Source organism: Syngnathus scovelli, chromosome 10, assembly GCF_024217435.2.
Source record: "Syngnathus scovelli strain Florida chromosome 10, RoL_Ssco_1.2, whole genome shotgun sequence".
Taxonomy (NCBI): domain Eukaryota; kingdom Metazoa; phylum Chordata; class Actinopteri; order Syngnathiformes; family Syngnathidae; genus Syngnathus; species Syngnathus scovelli.
In genome coordinates, this window is record NC_090856.1 from 5,542,360 (window position 1) to 5,557,527 (window position 15,168).

At 41.0% G+C, this 15,168-nt stretch overlaps 2 protein-coding genes across 2 annotated transcripts; both read left to right on the plus strand.

Moving 5' to 3' along the window:
* The first annotated feature begins 3,051 nt into the window (after positions 1–3,051).
* Positions 3,052–8,607, plus strand: lpla (lipoprotein lipase a). Its single transcript, XM_049728337.2, has 10 exons — positions 3,052–3,288; positions 4,030–4,238; positions 4,504–4,683; positions 4,836–4,947; positions 5,438–5,680; positions 6,432–6,674; positions 6,791–6,911; positions 6,987–7,169; positions 7,269–7,376; positions 7,612–8,607. The coding sequence occupies exons 1-10, from the start codon at positions 3,186–3,188 to the stop codon at positions 7,661–7,663; spliced, it is 1,554 nt and encodes a 517-aa protein (XP_049584294.1). The 5' UTR covers positions 3,052–3,185; the 3' UTR covers positions 7,664–8,607.
* A 1,897-nt stretch (positions 8,608–10,504) lies between these two features.
* On the plus strand, positions 10,505–14,738 carry LOC125973822 (lipoprotein lipase). The gene is made up of 10 exons (XM_049728352.2): positions 10,505–10,790; positions 11,245–11,441; positions 11,610–11,789; positions 11,925–12,036; positions 12,113–12,346; positions 12,703–12,945; positions 13,213–13,333; positions 13,413–13,631; positions 13,704–13,811; positions 13,898–14,738. The coding sequence occupies exons 1-10, from the start codon at positions 10,691–10,693 to the stop codon at positions 13,917–13,919; spliced, it is 1,536 nt and encodes a 511-aa protein (XP_049584309.1). The 5' UTR covers positions 10,505–10,690; the 3' UTR covers positions 13,920–14,738.
* Positions 14,739–15,168: the final 430 nt, after the last annotated feature.

A 15,168-nucleotide genomic window follows, 5' to 3' on the forward strand; every position in this document is an offset into this window, starting at 1 on the left:
GGTTAAATCTAGATGGATGGATGGATGGATGGATGGATGGATGGATGGATGGATGGATGGATGGATGGATGGATGGATGGATGGATGGATGGATGGATGGATGGACGCCTATCACAACACATCAGCGGATGGTACTACTCTATTTTAGTTGCACCAGTTTCCTGTGTACATTGTGTGGAAGCATAGCTGTAAATTTCCACTGCAATAAAAAACATTAAAGTGCCAAGTTAAGAGCGCTCCGAGATACTTGTGTCAACCTTAAAAAGAAGAATAAAATAGATGTTCGTTCTTCGCATCCAACTGGCCCATTATGGCTACAGTAAACACCGTGTCATCCCTAATTAGAACATGATAGAACGAAGATGTAAAAGACAAAAAAGCCTCTTACAGTGGCCTTTTTTATTTGACCATGCCGTCTCCAGCTGGCTTCAAGGCCTGGCAGTGCAGGAAATTATTCCTGCAAGGTCTTCTCTCTCTTGTTGTGTCTGAAATCTGGTGGCAATGAAATCCAGAACACCCAAAAAAAAAAAATCAAAACAGGATTGTGCAAGTTCACCAAAGATGTCAAGAACGCGACCTTGTACGTGTCGCATGCTACATGTATGTTCACGCTAATATGTCATGCAAAAATAGACAGTTTTTGTGTTTAAAAAATGCTGATGTGACAATTTTGAGAGTCTGCAGGAAATGCTTAAAAATAGATTTGAGTCCATACTGTATACATATGTGCTGAATTACACAAGGGGCCCCCTAACTATGTCACTCCCACGGAATATTTACTGCTGGGAAAGCGAATCCCCGTACAGTGTTCTCATTCTTCCTATACGCTGCCCTGACAAGTCATCGCGACTTCCCAATTATATATACATTTAAGTTGGCTTACATTATATTATGTCAAATGCCATCGCTAAAACAAAACAGCAGCACCCGCCGCAGGATTTCATTTTTGTATTCTGATCGACTTCTTTATAGCCCTTTTTTTTTTTTTGTTCGACACTCCGTTCTACATCATTTATTTGAGTTGAAGATGATTCCAGATGACTTTCGTGGGTCATCTTGGGTACATATTGACCAACACACTCCATTTGTAACATTTTTTTTATGTCTGGTGTCTGACAGACAATTTTGTAATGTGAAATATGCGCGTTGGCTCGATAAAAATTGGGAGGAGGGTTGACAAAGATTCACTCCTCACTTGGAACAGAACATTAATATTGTATGATAATAAGGAACACAACGTTATTTGTAGACTATTGTCATTGCTTTCTGTTTTTAACATTTCTTCTTCTGTGGTGTCGCCGCTCGTCGTCAACTTGATTTCTGCGGTCAGGCGGTGGATGTCGAGGTGAAGACTGAGGGATTGGGTGTAGTTCTTCTCTCTAATCATTGGGTTGGGCTTACTGCTCTGGATGTCCGCAAATTCCCAACACACAGCTAGACATCACATACTCGTATGTAAATATAGCGTGTATGATGAAAAAGCTCAGGGACTATATTTATATACTATTTGTAGGGTGGCTAACCTGAGGCTCGTGGGCCCTGGAAGGATGTAATCCTAACCACCATGCAATTATAAAAACAAATAAAACCTCAAAGGTAGCTTTAAGGCATGAGTACAGCTCCTTATTGGCTCCAAATTCTGATCCAACATCCTGGGTCAAATCCTCAACCCAACATTAGCCCGACCTCGTTTGGATCCAGCGGCTGGTTAGCTGATTCGAACTGCGATTCGATCTATGCAGTAGACGTGTAGACCACTATACCGCTGTGCTGCAGCTATAAAACATTTAGCTATAATTTAAAATAATAAACATTTGCTCTATTGTAGCAAAAACACGGTTATTTCATCCTCTGCAGCTCAGCAAGGAGTGAAAGCTGAGAACATAAACTAATATTATGCGGAAAGTATAGACTAAGATTAATTGAGGTCCCACAAAGGCATTTGGGAACGGAATTCATCATAAAAGTCCGACAGATGTTCTCGTTCAAGCACCTCATCCTATTCCACACTTTGGTGTTTATGACTTTTTACCACGTCGGTGCTATGTGTGCAAACGTTACATCTGACATGATGTAGCAGCATCTGCGTGTTGTTGTTCCTCATCGCTGCACTTTGTGGTTTTAACACCAGATGTCCCTCCTGCCTTTATTAATCCACATTATTCAAAACGGTCAGATATAATCTGGCAAATGTAAGTAAAAAGAATTATCATTTCAATGTTGCAGCTCTCGTTACACTTTTATACTTTGGCTTTATGGTTTTATTTAATAGAAATTTACCAAACTTAAAAGCAAAAATTACTGTAATGACCTTTTTTAACACTATGTGTTCATATATCTATCTACCTTAGGCAACTATGTTAGTTTTACAAATAAATTTATAAATAAAATGTTTTGATATTAATGTGCAATATTAACCAAATGTGTTTACTGTGATTGTTGTTAACAAGGGTGTTCCAAAACTAATGATTTAAAACATCATTATGTTTTAAACCTCAAAAAATGAACTGAAAATGTAGAAAAAAAAAAAATAGTTTTCGTAATATTTTGACCATCTCATGCAGGGAATTGCTACACTGGGTTTTGTATGCATATACTGTATATATTCATGTTTACTGTTCATTTTTTGTATATTATTTTTGCATCTTAATGTTTGCAGTATATCATTTGGTTTTATGCTTTTGTGTATTTCCCTGCTGTATATACAGAATATAGTACCTTTCCTTAAAAAAAAAAAATCTGTTCACAATCACGCATATACTAAAAAAAAAATCTGTTGTCACATGAAAAGCTGGTTAATATTTTCAAGTGAACTATTGAAATAAATTAAAATGCACCTGCTTAAGATTCATACACATAACTCATATTGGAAAAGCTGATCAAGGACAGAACCAAAACTATTTCAGGGAACTATATTATATGCTCATGTGTTCTCAACTGTGTGAATGGTCAACATTTTTTGAGTAGGGACCCTTGGGGAAACCCCGCCCCTAAACCGACATCCAATCACCTTCTAATATGCAAATGAGTTACTCTTAAAGATGACTTAAGAGCGCCAACCGTGACAGACCGTAAAGAAATTTCACTCCGCGTGTATACGACGCCACGACATTTCTATTTTAGAACTTGGATATAGATCCTCCTATACTACAAAAGACACATCACAGGACCAACGTTTTAATAATATGGGAAAAGAAAATATAGTTTTTTTCACTGCTTGGATACTTTTGGGAAAAATCTTTGCCACTTTTTGTTCGGACCCTGAACTCACCACCAACGCAGTCTTTGGTAAGAGCGACAAAACGAGGAATTTTAATTGCGCTTTTCTCAATACCTAAATATTATATCCATATAATTAATTACATCTCCAATGTGTTGCTTAATTGATTGATTGATTTAATGTGCGTGAGAGTAACCTCATCAAAATCTAAAGTAGACCCCTTGCAGGTCTGCAAAGCATTTTGCAGAGTCAACTCCATGTGTGCATTAAGTGGGGGGGAGATAATCATAAGGGAGAACACATACTCGCACTTCTATATCTTTTACAAATTAGGATTATGTGGGACCTGTTAAGTATAAAAAAAAGTTGCAATATGTTTTTAAAGTAATAAATAAGATGTTTTCACTTAAAATCTATTCAAATTGCGTTTATTTAACATCTTTGGAAAACCGACTGGATCTTTCTGATTTTTGTTTAAATTTGTGTCCAGGAATAAAAAAAATTCAATCCGTCAGATTAATTTAACATTTCTGCGCGGTAGCTGTGCTTTAAATACAAAAGGGGGCGACATAGTCTTGGTTTTATACACCAACTTGTAAAGCCAATTGCAAAAAAAAAAAAAAGTGATTCCCAAATGGGATGTTTTGAAGTGGGAATTATTTCATGGAAATACATTTTAGTTGTGTTTTGCAAATGCAAAAAAAGTAGAAAATATGAAATGACTTGATTATTAATGCACTGTGCAGAAAATGTGCGTCCCTGTGACTTCTCATGTTAATGTGTGTGTGCATGTGTGTGTGTTGCAACAGTGAACAGCAGCATCACCCCCACCTCCCCGCCCGCCACCACCGCCGAATGGCTCTCCGACTACACAGACATCGTTTCCAAGTTCTCCCTGCGTACAGCCGACATTCCAGATGACGACATGTGCTACATCGTGGCCGGGAAGCCCGACACCATCCATGAGTGCGAGTTCGATGCGCAGACGCAGACGTTTGTCATCATCCACGGCTGGACGGTACGTGCGCATTCACACACAAACAGAAAACACCTCTTGACCCCAACATGTGGAATGAGGTCGTATTTGGAATGCCGCCTGACTAGATGGATTGCTGTTTGGTAAGGTCTGTCAGGATACCCATCAATTTTCTATCATGCTTATCCTCATTACGGGGTGAGCTGGAGGCTATTCCTGCTGATTTTGGGAAGAAGGCGGAGTTCATCCTGGACTGTTGTTTGCAAATAAATTAATTCTACCTCACGTGTGTGTTGATGCCTTACAGGTAACAGGCATGTTTGAGAGCTGGGTGCCCAAGTTGGTGTCGGCCCTGTACGAGCGTGTGCCCAACGCTAACGTGATTGTGGTGGACTGGCTGACCCGTGCCAACCAGCACTACCCGACCTCTGCCGCCTACACCAAACTGGTGGGACGAGACGTGGCCAAGTTTGTCACCTGGATACAAGTGAGTTCCTTTAATCCCCGATGACATTCCAAACAACGCTAAAGCTTATAAACACAATTAGCCACAGGCCAGTTATTAGTTTGAATTCCTCACGCAACAACATGTTAGGTAAGACACTCAACATGGTTGTTGTTGTTGTGGGACCCCTTCAGAAAGAACTGCAGCTGCCATGGGACAAGATCCACCTGCTGGGTTACAGTCTCGGGGCGCACGTGGCCGGGGTTGCCGGGGACCTAACCGGCCATAAAATCAGCAGGATCACAGGTAAACTCAAAATGTCCATCACAACTAATGCATTGCTTCATCAGTTCAATATACTCCATTTTTAACTAGTGTAACATTTGTCGTATATTTAATTCAGTGATTCTCAGTTTACCACTAGAGGGAACCGGCTGATGCACTTTTGAGTTTTCATTTATTAAACAGCTGAACAACTAAATGTTAAAATCCCACTCACGCAGTTTCTGCTGTCAACCACAGCTCACACTCACAGGCTAGAAGAAAGCAATCATTTTTCTTGCATACCAGTAAAACATAATCTGTTACATTCCAAATCTGTAAATGTATGCACATGCCCTATTAGTGCCAGCCAGTGGGCCCAATCCTTCATTTTCCAGTTGATCCAGCTTTAAAATCTCTGACCCGCTTACCATAATTGTCCATTTCTCTGCACTTAAGTGCTTCTCCGGACTCAAAAACAGGTCAGCGCAATTGACAATGTTGTCTTTGTAACACGACAATGTGCACATTTCAGGACTGGATCCCGCCGGTCCCACATTCGAGCACGCCGACGACCAGAACACGCTGTCTAGAGACGACGCCCAGTTTGTGGACGTCCTCCATACTAACACTCGAGGCTCGCCGGGCCGCAGTATCGGCATCCAGAAAGCCGTCGGCCACATTGACATCTACCCCAACGGAGGCACCTTCCAACCGGGCTGCGACATCCAGAACACCCTGAGGGGGATTGCGCTGGAAGGCATCAAGGGCCTGCAAAGTATGTACTCTCGGCTTTGGATTAAAACCATAAGCTTCTTTATATTTTAACTTGCAAAGTGCAATATTGACATTTTGAAGCTCGATTCATGGAATATAGTTCCAGCTGTTGAATCAGTGAAACGTCGCTTAGATAGTCGTCCAATAAAAACAATGTAGCTAAACATTGGCTTTATGGCTTCTCACAAGCGATCGCTTGCACAATCGAGACATGTTTGGCTTCTGGTCTCAACATAAAGAATTACAGTAGATCACACAGGCGTGTTTTGGCTCATGTCGAGTTGAAAGCCTTATTCGCTGATTTGCTGCTTTGCTCTCTTAACTGTAAAGTATTAGGCAAACAGTAGAAATTTATATCTGGAGGTTCTCACGGGCGTCTAGTCGGATTGTATACAAAATGTACGCCCAGACGAAATCGGATTGGATTTTGGGAGTCACGCGATAAAGCTTTTGGGATTTTTTTTTGTTAACTCCACCAAACTTCAAGAACCCGACTAGAAGTTATGCTTTTGTCTGAAAGTTTTTTTCAACAATTTTTTCTAAGCTGTTCACCACTTCCTATTACACACTACTGCCACCTAGAGGACTGGAGTGAGACACTTTGCTTGCGAACCTAGAAGAGATTTTTGTCTGATCCTAAAATATTGTATTATCATTTTAAACTCTTAGCAACCTTTAAAATAGGGACAGTGAATCACACATCTAGGTCATCTGTACTTTGGTGCCATCGTATGTGTTTGTGATATGTGCAGACATGGACCAACTGGTCAAGTGCTCCCACGAGCGCTCCATCCACCTGTTCATCGACTCGCTGCTCAACACGCAGCAGCAGAGCATGGCCTTCCGTTGCAACTCACGCGAGGCTTTCAACAAGGGCCTGTGCCTCAGCTGCCGCAAGAACCGCTGCAACAAGATCGGCTATAACATCAACAAGATCCGCATGACACGTAGTACCAAGATGTATCTCAAGACTCGGGAAATGATGCCATACAAAGGTAAAGGAAGTTTTTTTATGCAAAGTCACCACTCAGAGTTAGCTAAATTACTTCAGCAAAGCATTTCTCATTTTGTAAAAGTCAAATCAGTGCAAACTATGCGTATGTCTTTTTAGTTTTCCACTACCAAGTGAAGATGCACCTGTTCAGCCAGGAAAGCCTGACTTTCACTGAACAGCCCATAAAAATTTCCCTGTATGGAACCCACGGAGAAAAAGAAGACATCCCCTTTGTCCTGTACGTATGTTACACTCGGTTATGTCGACGACATCACCTTTGACCTTACCTAACCCCGCCTCCCCTATCTCGCAGGCCTGTCATGAACGGCAACAGCACGCTGTCCTTCCTGATCACCACCGACGTGGACATCGGGGACTTGATGATCGTCAAGCTGCGCTGGGAGAAGGACGCCATCATCAGCTGGTCGGACTGGTGGGGCAACAGCAAGTTTAACATCCGAAAGTTACGAATCAAGTCGGGGGAGACACAGTCTAAGTAAGTCCCGTTTAAGTCCAAATATTATTGAGTCTTAAGATCTTTGAGATCTGAGGGTTTATTCATTGTCTTTAATTATTATGAATATTTTTATTGCAGGGTGATCTTCAGCGCAAAGGAAGCGGAGTTCACCGATCTGGTCAGAGGAGGAGAAGATGCCGTCTTTGTCAAGTCCAAAGAAGACAACAGGAGTCGTAAAGAGAAGCTGTAAGTTTTGATCATCGTGTTCTCTGAATGAAATGTTCTAAAGTCCTGTTTACACACTCACAAGGTATTGCACAAACTAATGTTCCACACAACATGTTCTTTCAGCCGCAAACTTGTTGTGACCAACTCAAGAATCAATATTGTGCACAAAATTCATTGCCAAAATTCGCAACAATTGATTAGAATGCCATTTCTAAATCTGAAGTAAGAAAATTTTGTTTTCTCTCTTCTGCAGGATGCACAAGTTGAAGATGCAGGGCAGTCTGTTTGGTCAGGTTGATGCTTGAAGATGCAGTTGAACACACACACACACATACACACACACGTCATCCTGCACCTGCATCAAGCTGAACGTGCACAGCCAAAGAAGGACAAAACTTCCATGGGAATTGGCAATCTTACCGTATGCAAAATGACTCTGGACCTTGAAAAAAAAAATGTTACATGAGTGATGATGTGCTCACATTTTAAATTTGTACACGTTCTCAATCATTTGTCTATGCTTTTACCGTTTGTCGTTTATACACTTACTGTGCCTGTATGAGCTTTGTTGATTTGAGTGATTTTCAGGGTGACCAGGCATAATTTAGGCACGTTTGTAATGTTTATCCTAAAAAATGCAAAAACCATCATTTTCTTTTGTCCCTTTGCCTAACTACTAACCGCCAACAATCGACAGGGACCAAAGAGTTATTGACTATCTACTGAATCACATATAAATGACATTTAAAAAAGTTTTATATTTGGAATTCTGAATTGTATTCATTTGATTCGTTTTGGTTATTGTATCACAGGTCACTTTAAAACATCCTTGTCTTCTTCAATGCAGATTTTTTTTTTTATTATTATGCTTAGTCTGAGATTGCAGCCTTACTTTCAAAGGCAACACATGTTACATGATTGCTGCAAATAAAAATAAACACGCAAGCCGCTGGAGTTTGTGATGGACCTTCCAGCACCTAGCCATAATACATCTCAAGAATACACCATATTGTATTTATTGAATGTACATTTATATATTTGTATATTAAGCTGTAATATATTTTGCCATGCTTTCGTTGTTTGTATTTTTATAAGAAGCCGTTCTGTGATTATTCTCTAATGTGCCAGCTCTTTGAAGGAGGGGTCCGACGGTTCTCCATTTCTGCTGTTGAGCCCATTTATCAACTGATTTGCAGTGCACTGTATTAAGAAAGAGCCCGAGGTGGTTTAATAAAGATGAAAAATGACATTCTGATTGCTGATGCTGCTTTTAGGGTACATGCTAAATTGTTTTTTTTTTAAACAATGATTCAAAAATTATTATTTTTTTCATTTATTCTAAGAGGGATATGGATTGTTTTAAGGAAAAATAGAGCCAGTTAAATATTTCACAGAAAGACTTGCATTTCATATTTTGCTACATATTAGCATTTTTTTGGCATTTATTTAATTGATTTAGGTATAGTAGTTGCTAGATGTTTTTTTTTTTTTTTAAACAAAATACTCAGTGGAGAACATATTAATGACATATACCTATAAAAATTTGTTTTTGTGTTTGCACTGCTCTTGTGGTGGATTCTGAGTACCTAATGTAGTGTCCAGTGAGAGTAGTCATTATAGTCATGGGTGTAACATTCCTAGAAATAACCAAAGCAGTTCAAGGAAATACGCAATATCAAACCCAGGACATTTTGTTGTCTCCAACTTTGAATTGATTGCTGTTGTTATTTCAACATTGTGGGAGCATTTTGTTTTTGAGATCCCTTTTTTTTTTTAAATCCATTCCCAGGGTTGGGGAAAAGCGAGTGGGTGAGCACAGATTTCGAGGAATTTTTTTTTTATAAGTTCACAGAAGCATTCATGCAAGACAGCTGCAGCAATATAATGTTTAATCCATCAGAAAAGGTTTTGAAGGCACTCAGTGAAGAGATAGCCAACAGTTCCCTCCAAAAGTATTGGAACAGCAAGGTCAATTTTTTTATATTTGTTACATACTGAAAACATTTTGGTGTCAAAACACAAGTCCAGCTTTCCTTTCATTTATTCGGGCTCCTCTGCTGCGAGCAAACACAGTTCAATCTTTTCAACCATGACCTCATCCTCTTGTGTTGGCATCCAATGCCTGTTATGAGTGCGCACTCGGTTGTGCAGCTGGCACGCTGGTTTTTCTAGTGGGCAATGTGTTCTGTACTTTTGGTACTTTTGAGACAGATAAAACTCGGGCAGTATGTCACCACACCATAAAAAGCAATCCCAGTTGCTGGATTTTGACAATTAGCAACAACATGCCTGGAGTGTCTGCAAAAACATTTGATATTGAACTCATATATGATTTTTTAGGATTATTTAATGTCAGAGTCAACCCGCTTTTTTTGCGTTATGTTGCATGGCAACAGCAGGAGATATAAGGACAAAGGGGCCCCTTGTATTTAGCCTCACAGTCGGTGTCCTGGAATGTCAATTGGCCATAGGTGACTGCTGACACAATGGTATCTCCTTAGCATGCCACAACTTTAATTAACCTCACATCGTAAGAGAGAAACTAATTCCGACCACTGCATAGCATGTTTGTTTTCCAAAAATGAGGCAATCAATGTAGTTTGGAAAAAAACTCAGAAGAAAATGGAAGGTGATTGAGTTTGCTTATCTCTTCTAGATCTATTGCTTCCGATAAAATGTGTCTTTATTACTTTGAAACCAAGCCTTTAGATTAAATGCGTTCCAATTAGTCAAGTGAGCATAGTGATTTCCTGAGATAATACTACAGCATTTTTATGAATTAAGAATACTATGAAATCCTGTTAATCCTTTTTAGTCACGTATGTAACAAGCAAATGAGAATTATTTTCAATCCCTCAAAGTAAAATAAGATAACATAACATTAAAGTTAAGAGATAGTTAGATAGATGCCATAAAAAAAAAAAAATAAGGGAAATACAGGACTACGGTGGCCGAGAAGGATTGTCTGCGTTGCAAACTCTTGTTACTGTGTTTTCTCAGGTGTTAAACAAAGTCTTTGTTTGTCATCATGTTGCCAAATAGGCTTTAATGCACTCCCACTCCAGTGTAATGATTGACTTTACAACAACGGTATGTTTCCATTCTCCGCCCTGAGTTTGACAGCCAATGAGGCGGCTCAGGTTCTATTTAAGACTCAGACTCGGTTCAAGGTGGTTCACATGCCTGCGCACTGCGCGCAACACGACGCACAAAACGGGATTATTCCATTTGCAAACAAAAGAAAAATAACAAAACAAAATCCTAGGATTTATTAAAGCTCCTGCATCTTTTGACGCGGTTGAAGACACTTTCTGAACAAAGCTGTCAAAGCAATGCAAGTCTGGAGAGTTGGCTTTCTCTGCTTCGTGGTCTTGAACGCAGCAGTTCGTTATGTGACTTCTTTGGAGCAAGAACTGGCCGATTCTATTTTGGGTGAGTTGCCAAAAAAGAACCCCCCTCTGTAGTCTACATTTACGTATGAAAAGTTATAGTGACGTAGTTTGAGCTCTAACAATTGATATGCTAACTTAATAGACATGTATGTGATACGTTTGGGGTCATTCGAGAGCAAAAAAGTGGGGAAAAGTTAAAGCGACAATGAATGGCGATGCGTTCAGTGTACCGTGAATTGTGTAGGAATTTAAATAATTACAGTTTTCTGTATTTGCAACCTCATAAATATGAGGGTCCTCAACACACACACACACAGTTGAGTCAGCCAACTCCTCAGAAACTTTTAGAAGCCGCTTCTGGTTTCCATGGCGAGCAGTCTGACAGCATGAAGTCAAGTCTTAAGGGGCCACAAGGGGCGAGCCTCTCCAGCCAGAACATTAGCTCATCCACCCAAAAAACAAACACTTAATGCAAAACTTTCCTCTCCACTCAGGTAAATTCCTGGATCCCGTCAAAGACTTGTCTGAGCAGAAGTATGATGCCAATGAAACGGTGGCCAGATTCTCCCTACGCAGACCCTCCCACCCAGAAGATGACCTGTGCTACATCCTCCCCGGCCGAGCTGACTCGCTGGCGGCCTGTGCCTTCAACAGCACCGCCAAAACCTTCCTCATCATCCACGGATGGACGGTAAGAAACTTCACACGCTTCCACGAGTCGGGACTTGTCCAAAAAGTACGCGTCTACCCAATATGCAAATCTGCTGGTGCCGAAGCAAAACAAATAGTTTTAAACTCAATGAATAATTGTGTTTATTAATCATAATTTTTCATTTTTTTCCATCATTACCTTCCCTAGTTGAGCGGCATGTTTGAAAGCTGGGTGGCTACGTTGGTGTCGGCGCTGTACGAGCGGGAGCAGCTAGCCAACGTCATCGTGGTGGACTGGCTCAGTACGGCCCAGAACCACTATGTGGTCGCGGCCCAGAACACCAAGGCGGTGGGGCAGGAGGTGGCACGCTTCATTGACTGGATTGAGGTCAGCAAGAGCATCTATTCATTTTCTATAACACGCGTGCTCATTAGGGGCGCGAGGGAACTGGGGCGTAACGTTGAGCTATTATTGAATAACTGAATAAAACAAATATTTGTTTTCATTCCGGGCATTTTACAGGAAACCACCAATATTCCGCTTGACAACCTGCATCTGATTGGCTACAGCCTCGGTGCTCATGTGGCAGGCTTTGCGGGGAGCCATGCGACCAATAAAGTTGGAAGAATAACAGGTAAACAGCAAAAAGAACATTGTGTACCGCCAATGCATCAAAGTCGCTTATGACACACCCCCATCTTCATCTGCAGGTTTGGACCCGGCCGGGCCTGACTTTGAGGGCGAGCACGCCCACAGGCGCCTCTCCCCGGATGACGCCGGTTTCGTGGACGTCCTCCACACCTTCACCCGAGGCTCTTTGGGTCTCAGTATCGGCATCCAGCAGCCTGTGGGCCATGTTGACATCTACCCAAATGGAGGCAGCTTCCAGCCGGGCTGCAACTTAAGAGGCGCTCTGGAGAAGATTGCCAAATTTGGGATATTTGGTATGAAATATTATTTCCAAGTATGAACAAACTCAATTAGCAAACATTTTTTGAATACAGTAGTCCCTTACATATTTCGATGTTGATATTGATTACATAATACATATTGTTGGTGTCCAACAAGGCATCACATGTGCGCTATTAGTCCAAACGAAAACAATCCAGCAGCTTGCTAGTTACTAATCGGTCTTAGCCGTCAACATTGTTACAATGACCCCATTCACAGAAGGCTGAACAGGACCAGAGGGGCCCGAACGTGGCTAAAATGAGTCTTTGTCCAAATTGCCGCTCTTGATCTTCTTGGCTCGAGATTTAGTTTGCTCAATGAATATTTCAACGTGCTATTTCTTCCGCAGCCATCACCGATGCGGTCAAGTGCGAGCACGAGCGCTCCATCCACCTCTTCATTGACTCGCTGCTGAACGAGGAAGAGGCGGCCAAGGCTTACCGTTGCAGCAGCAACGACAGGTTCGACCGGGGAATGTGCCTCAACTGCCGCAAAAACCGCTGCAACATGGTTGGCTACGACATCAGCAAGGTCCGCAAGGTGCGCAACGTACAGTTGTACACCAAGACCAGAGCCACCATGCCCTTCAGAGGTGAGCGCTTTGAAAAAAATATTACAACAATCCAAACCAAACAACACTTACTTTGTAAATGATGTCATTGTTTTTGGAGGGTTAAATGTATGTATCAAAAGTACTAGTATCGGTGCTTGGTATCGGTATCAGTGACTACTCAAGAATATTTTGTCCATCGCACTAAACAAGCTATGACTTAATTAGCCCAAATAATCTAAATATTGGACGAAAGTGCAGGAGTGTGGTCAAAATGGAACGGTGTCTTATTTAGTTCTTCTTGTCCAGTTTATCATTACCAGCTGAAGATCCACTTTTCCAGTAAGGTGAACCGCTCAGAGATGGAGCCCTCATTGACCGTCTCGCTGTTCGGAACCAAAGGAGAGGTGGATAACATGCAGCTTAAATTGTGAGTGTGATGTAAATTCATGGTTGAACGTTTATGACCTACGTGGGTAAACAGCTCACTCAACGGTTCCGTCTGACAGGAAGGAGAAAATATCAGCAAATAGGACGCATTCCTTTCTACTGGTGACCGAGAAGGACATCGGTGAACTGTTGATGTTGACGTTCAAGTGGGAGGAGTCAAACGGCTGGTCGGCCTCCAATATGTTGAAGATGGTTTCCTCCTGGTGGTCCGGCGACTCCGACAGCGCCAACATGGAGGTGCACAAAATTCGCATTCGGGCTGGAGAGACGCAGCAAAAGTAAGTTTCTAGAACTTTGGGATATTCTGCTTTTCCGGAGTGCATTATGACTAACTACAATATGTTCTCCAGGGTTGTATTTTGCGTCAAAGATCCCGATTCTACCAACTTAACGCAAGAGCTTACCTTTGTCAAATGTAAGGACTCGTGGCGAGGGAATCCAAAACGCTCATCCAAAAGGTAAATCAACTTTTCTCACCTGCTTTTACCTCCACAAAATAATCACAATGTCAAGGATTGGACAATAAAAACATCTTTATCTGTAGAATCACCTTGGAGGCTCACTGACCCTGCAGAGAAAACAACCTTCACTACCCCGTGCGTCCTTTTGCACTTAGTCAATAATTTATTTGATGTAACATAAAAAAAGCCTCACACTGACTGACTTGTATATAGCATTATATCCTTTTTTTTTTTTTTTAAACATCACATATGTTAATACTGTAAACTGTTAGTTTGGTTTTATGAGTAATTAATCAATGTATCATTAGTGCCGAAAGAGATAGACTGATGTTACCTTCCCAAAGAGACAGGGATGTTTTTTTATTATTATTTTTTTTAGCGTCTCGATGTACTGTACGAAACCAACAAAGCATTCACCACTGTGGCCCTGCATGTGACTGCGGGACTGGATCAGTGTGCCTTAAGCCCAACCAAGCGCTTTGTTGCCGTGTATGCATTTTATGGGTGCTTTATTTGTGTTATGACTGCAAAAAGATGTTACTATACTGTCTTTCCACTCGGTTACAATGAAATATTACTCAGCTGGTACCTCAACAAACACCTGATGTTTTTTTTTTTAAATGCAGTATAATAATGCTTGGTAATATTACATTATTTGTGTGTGACCACAAGAGATCGGTACGGTAATCATTGTGACTTTATTTTCCATCTCAAAAACACGTGCACATATTCTGTTTTTGCACTGACTGCATGGGTGGGTCATTTTTAAACCATGTACAGGCGGGATTTGATGTGAATAAGCGATAATTGACTTGTCTTGACTTGTAAAAAGCACTGGCTTGGGTTTTATCTGTTGTCCTTGTACATAATGTAAATACGTGGCGTTATAATGTGTATATTTAATAAACAACACATGAGAGGTCATCTTGTCCTCATGTTTTTTGATAAAGAAGTGGAAATTGTTGTTAATTTACTTTAAAATAATGTTGTCCTTGCACAGGTTTTCAGCAATTATCTTTAAGCTTATTTGAAAAATAAATCAACTCATTTTCTAGGTACTTTTGTAGATCTACTCTTCAAGGACAGTATATTCATTTTTATAAACATTTTGGGGTCATATGAGGTGAAGTATTTGGGCCAAAGGACATGACAGTGCCAGTGTTGTACCAGTATAAGCAATGTGATGGAAACCTGGACTCCCATCAGATGCCTCGCGCATTAGCACTCTGGTTCAAAGACAACAACAACACGGTGATGGAATGGAGGGAAAGTTCGCTGGGACTTTTCAGGGCTCTCTAAAATGGCCACCCGCATATGTTGGGTATGCAAAGGCCCTTGCAGTTGGCAGCTTTTT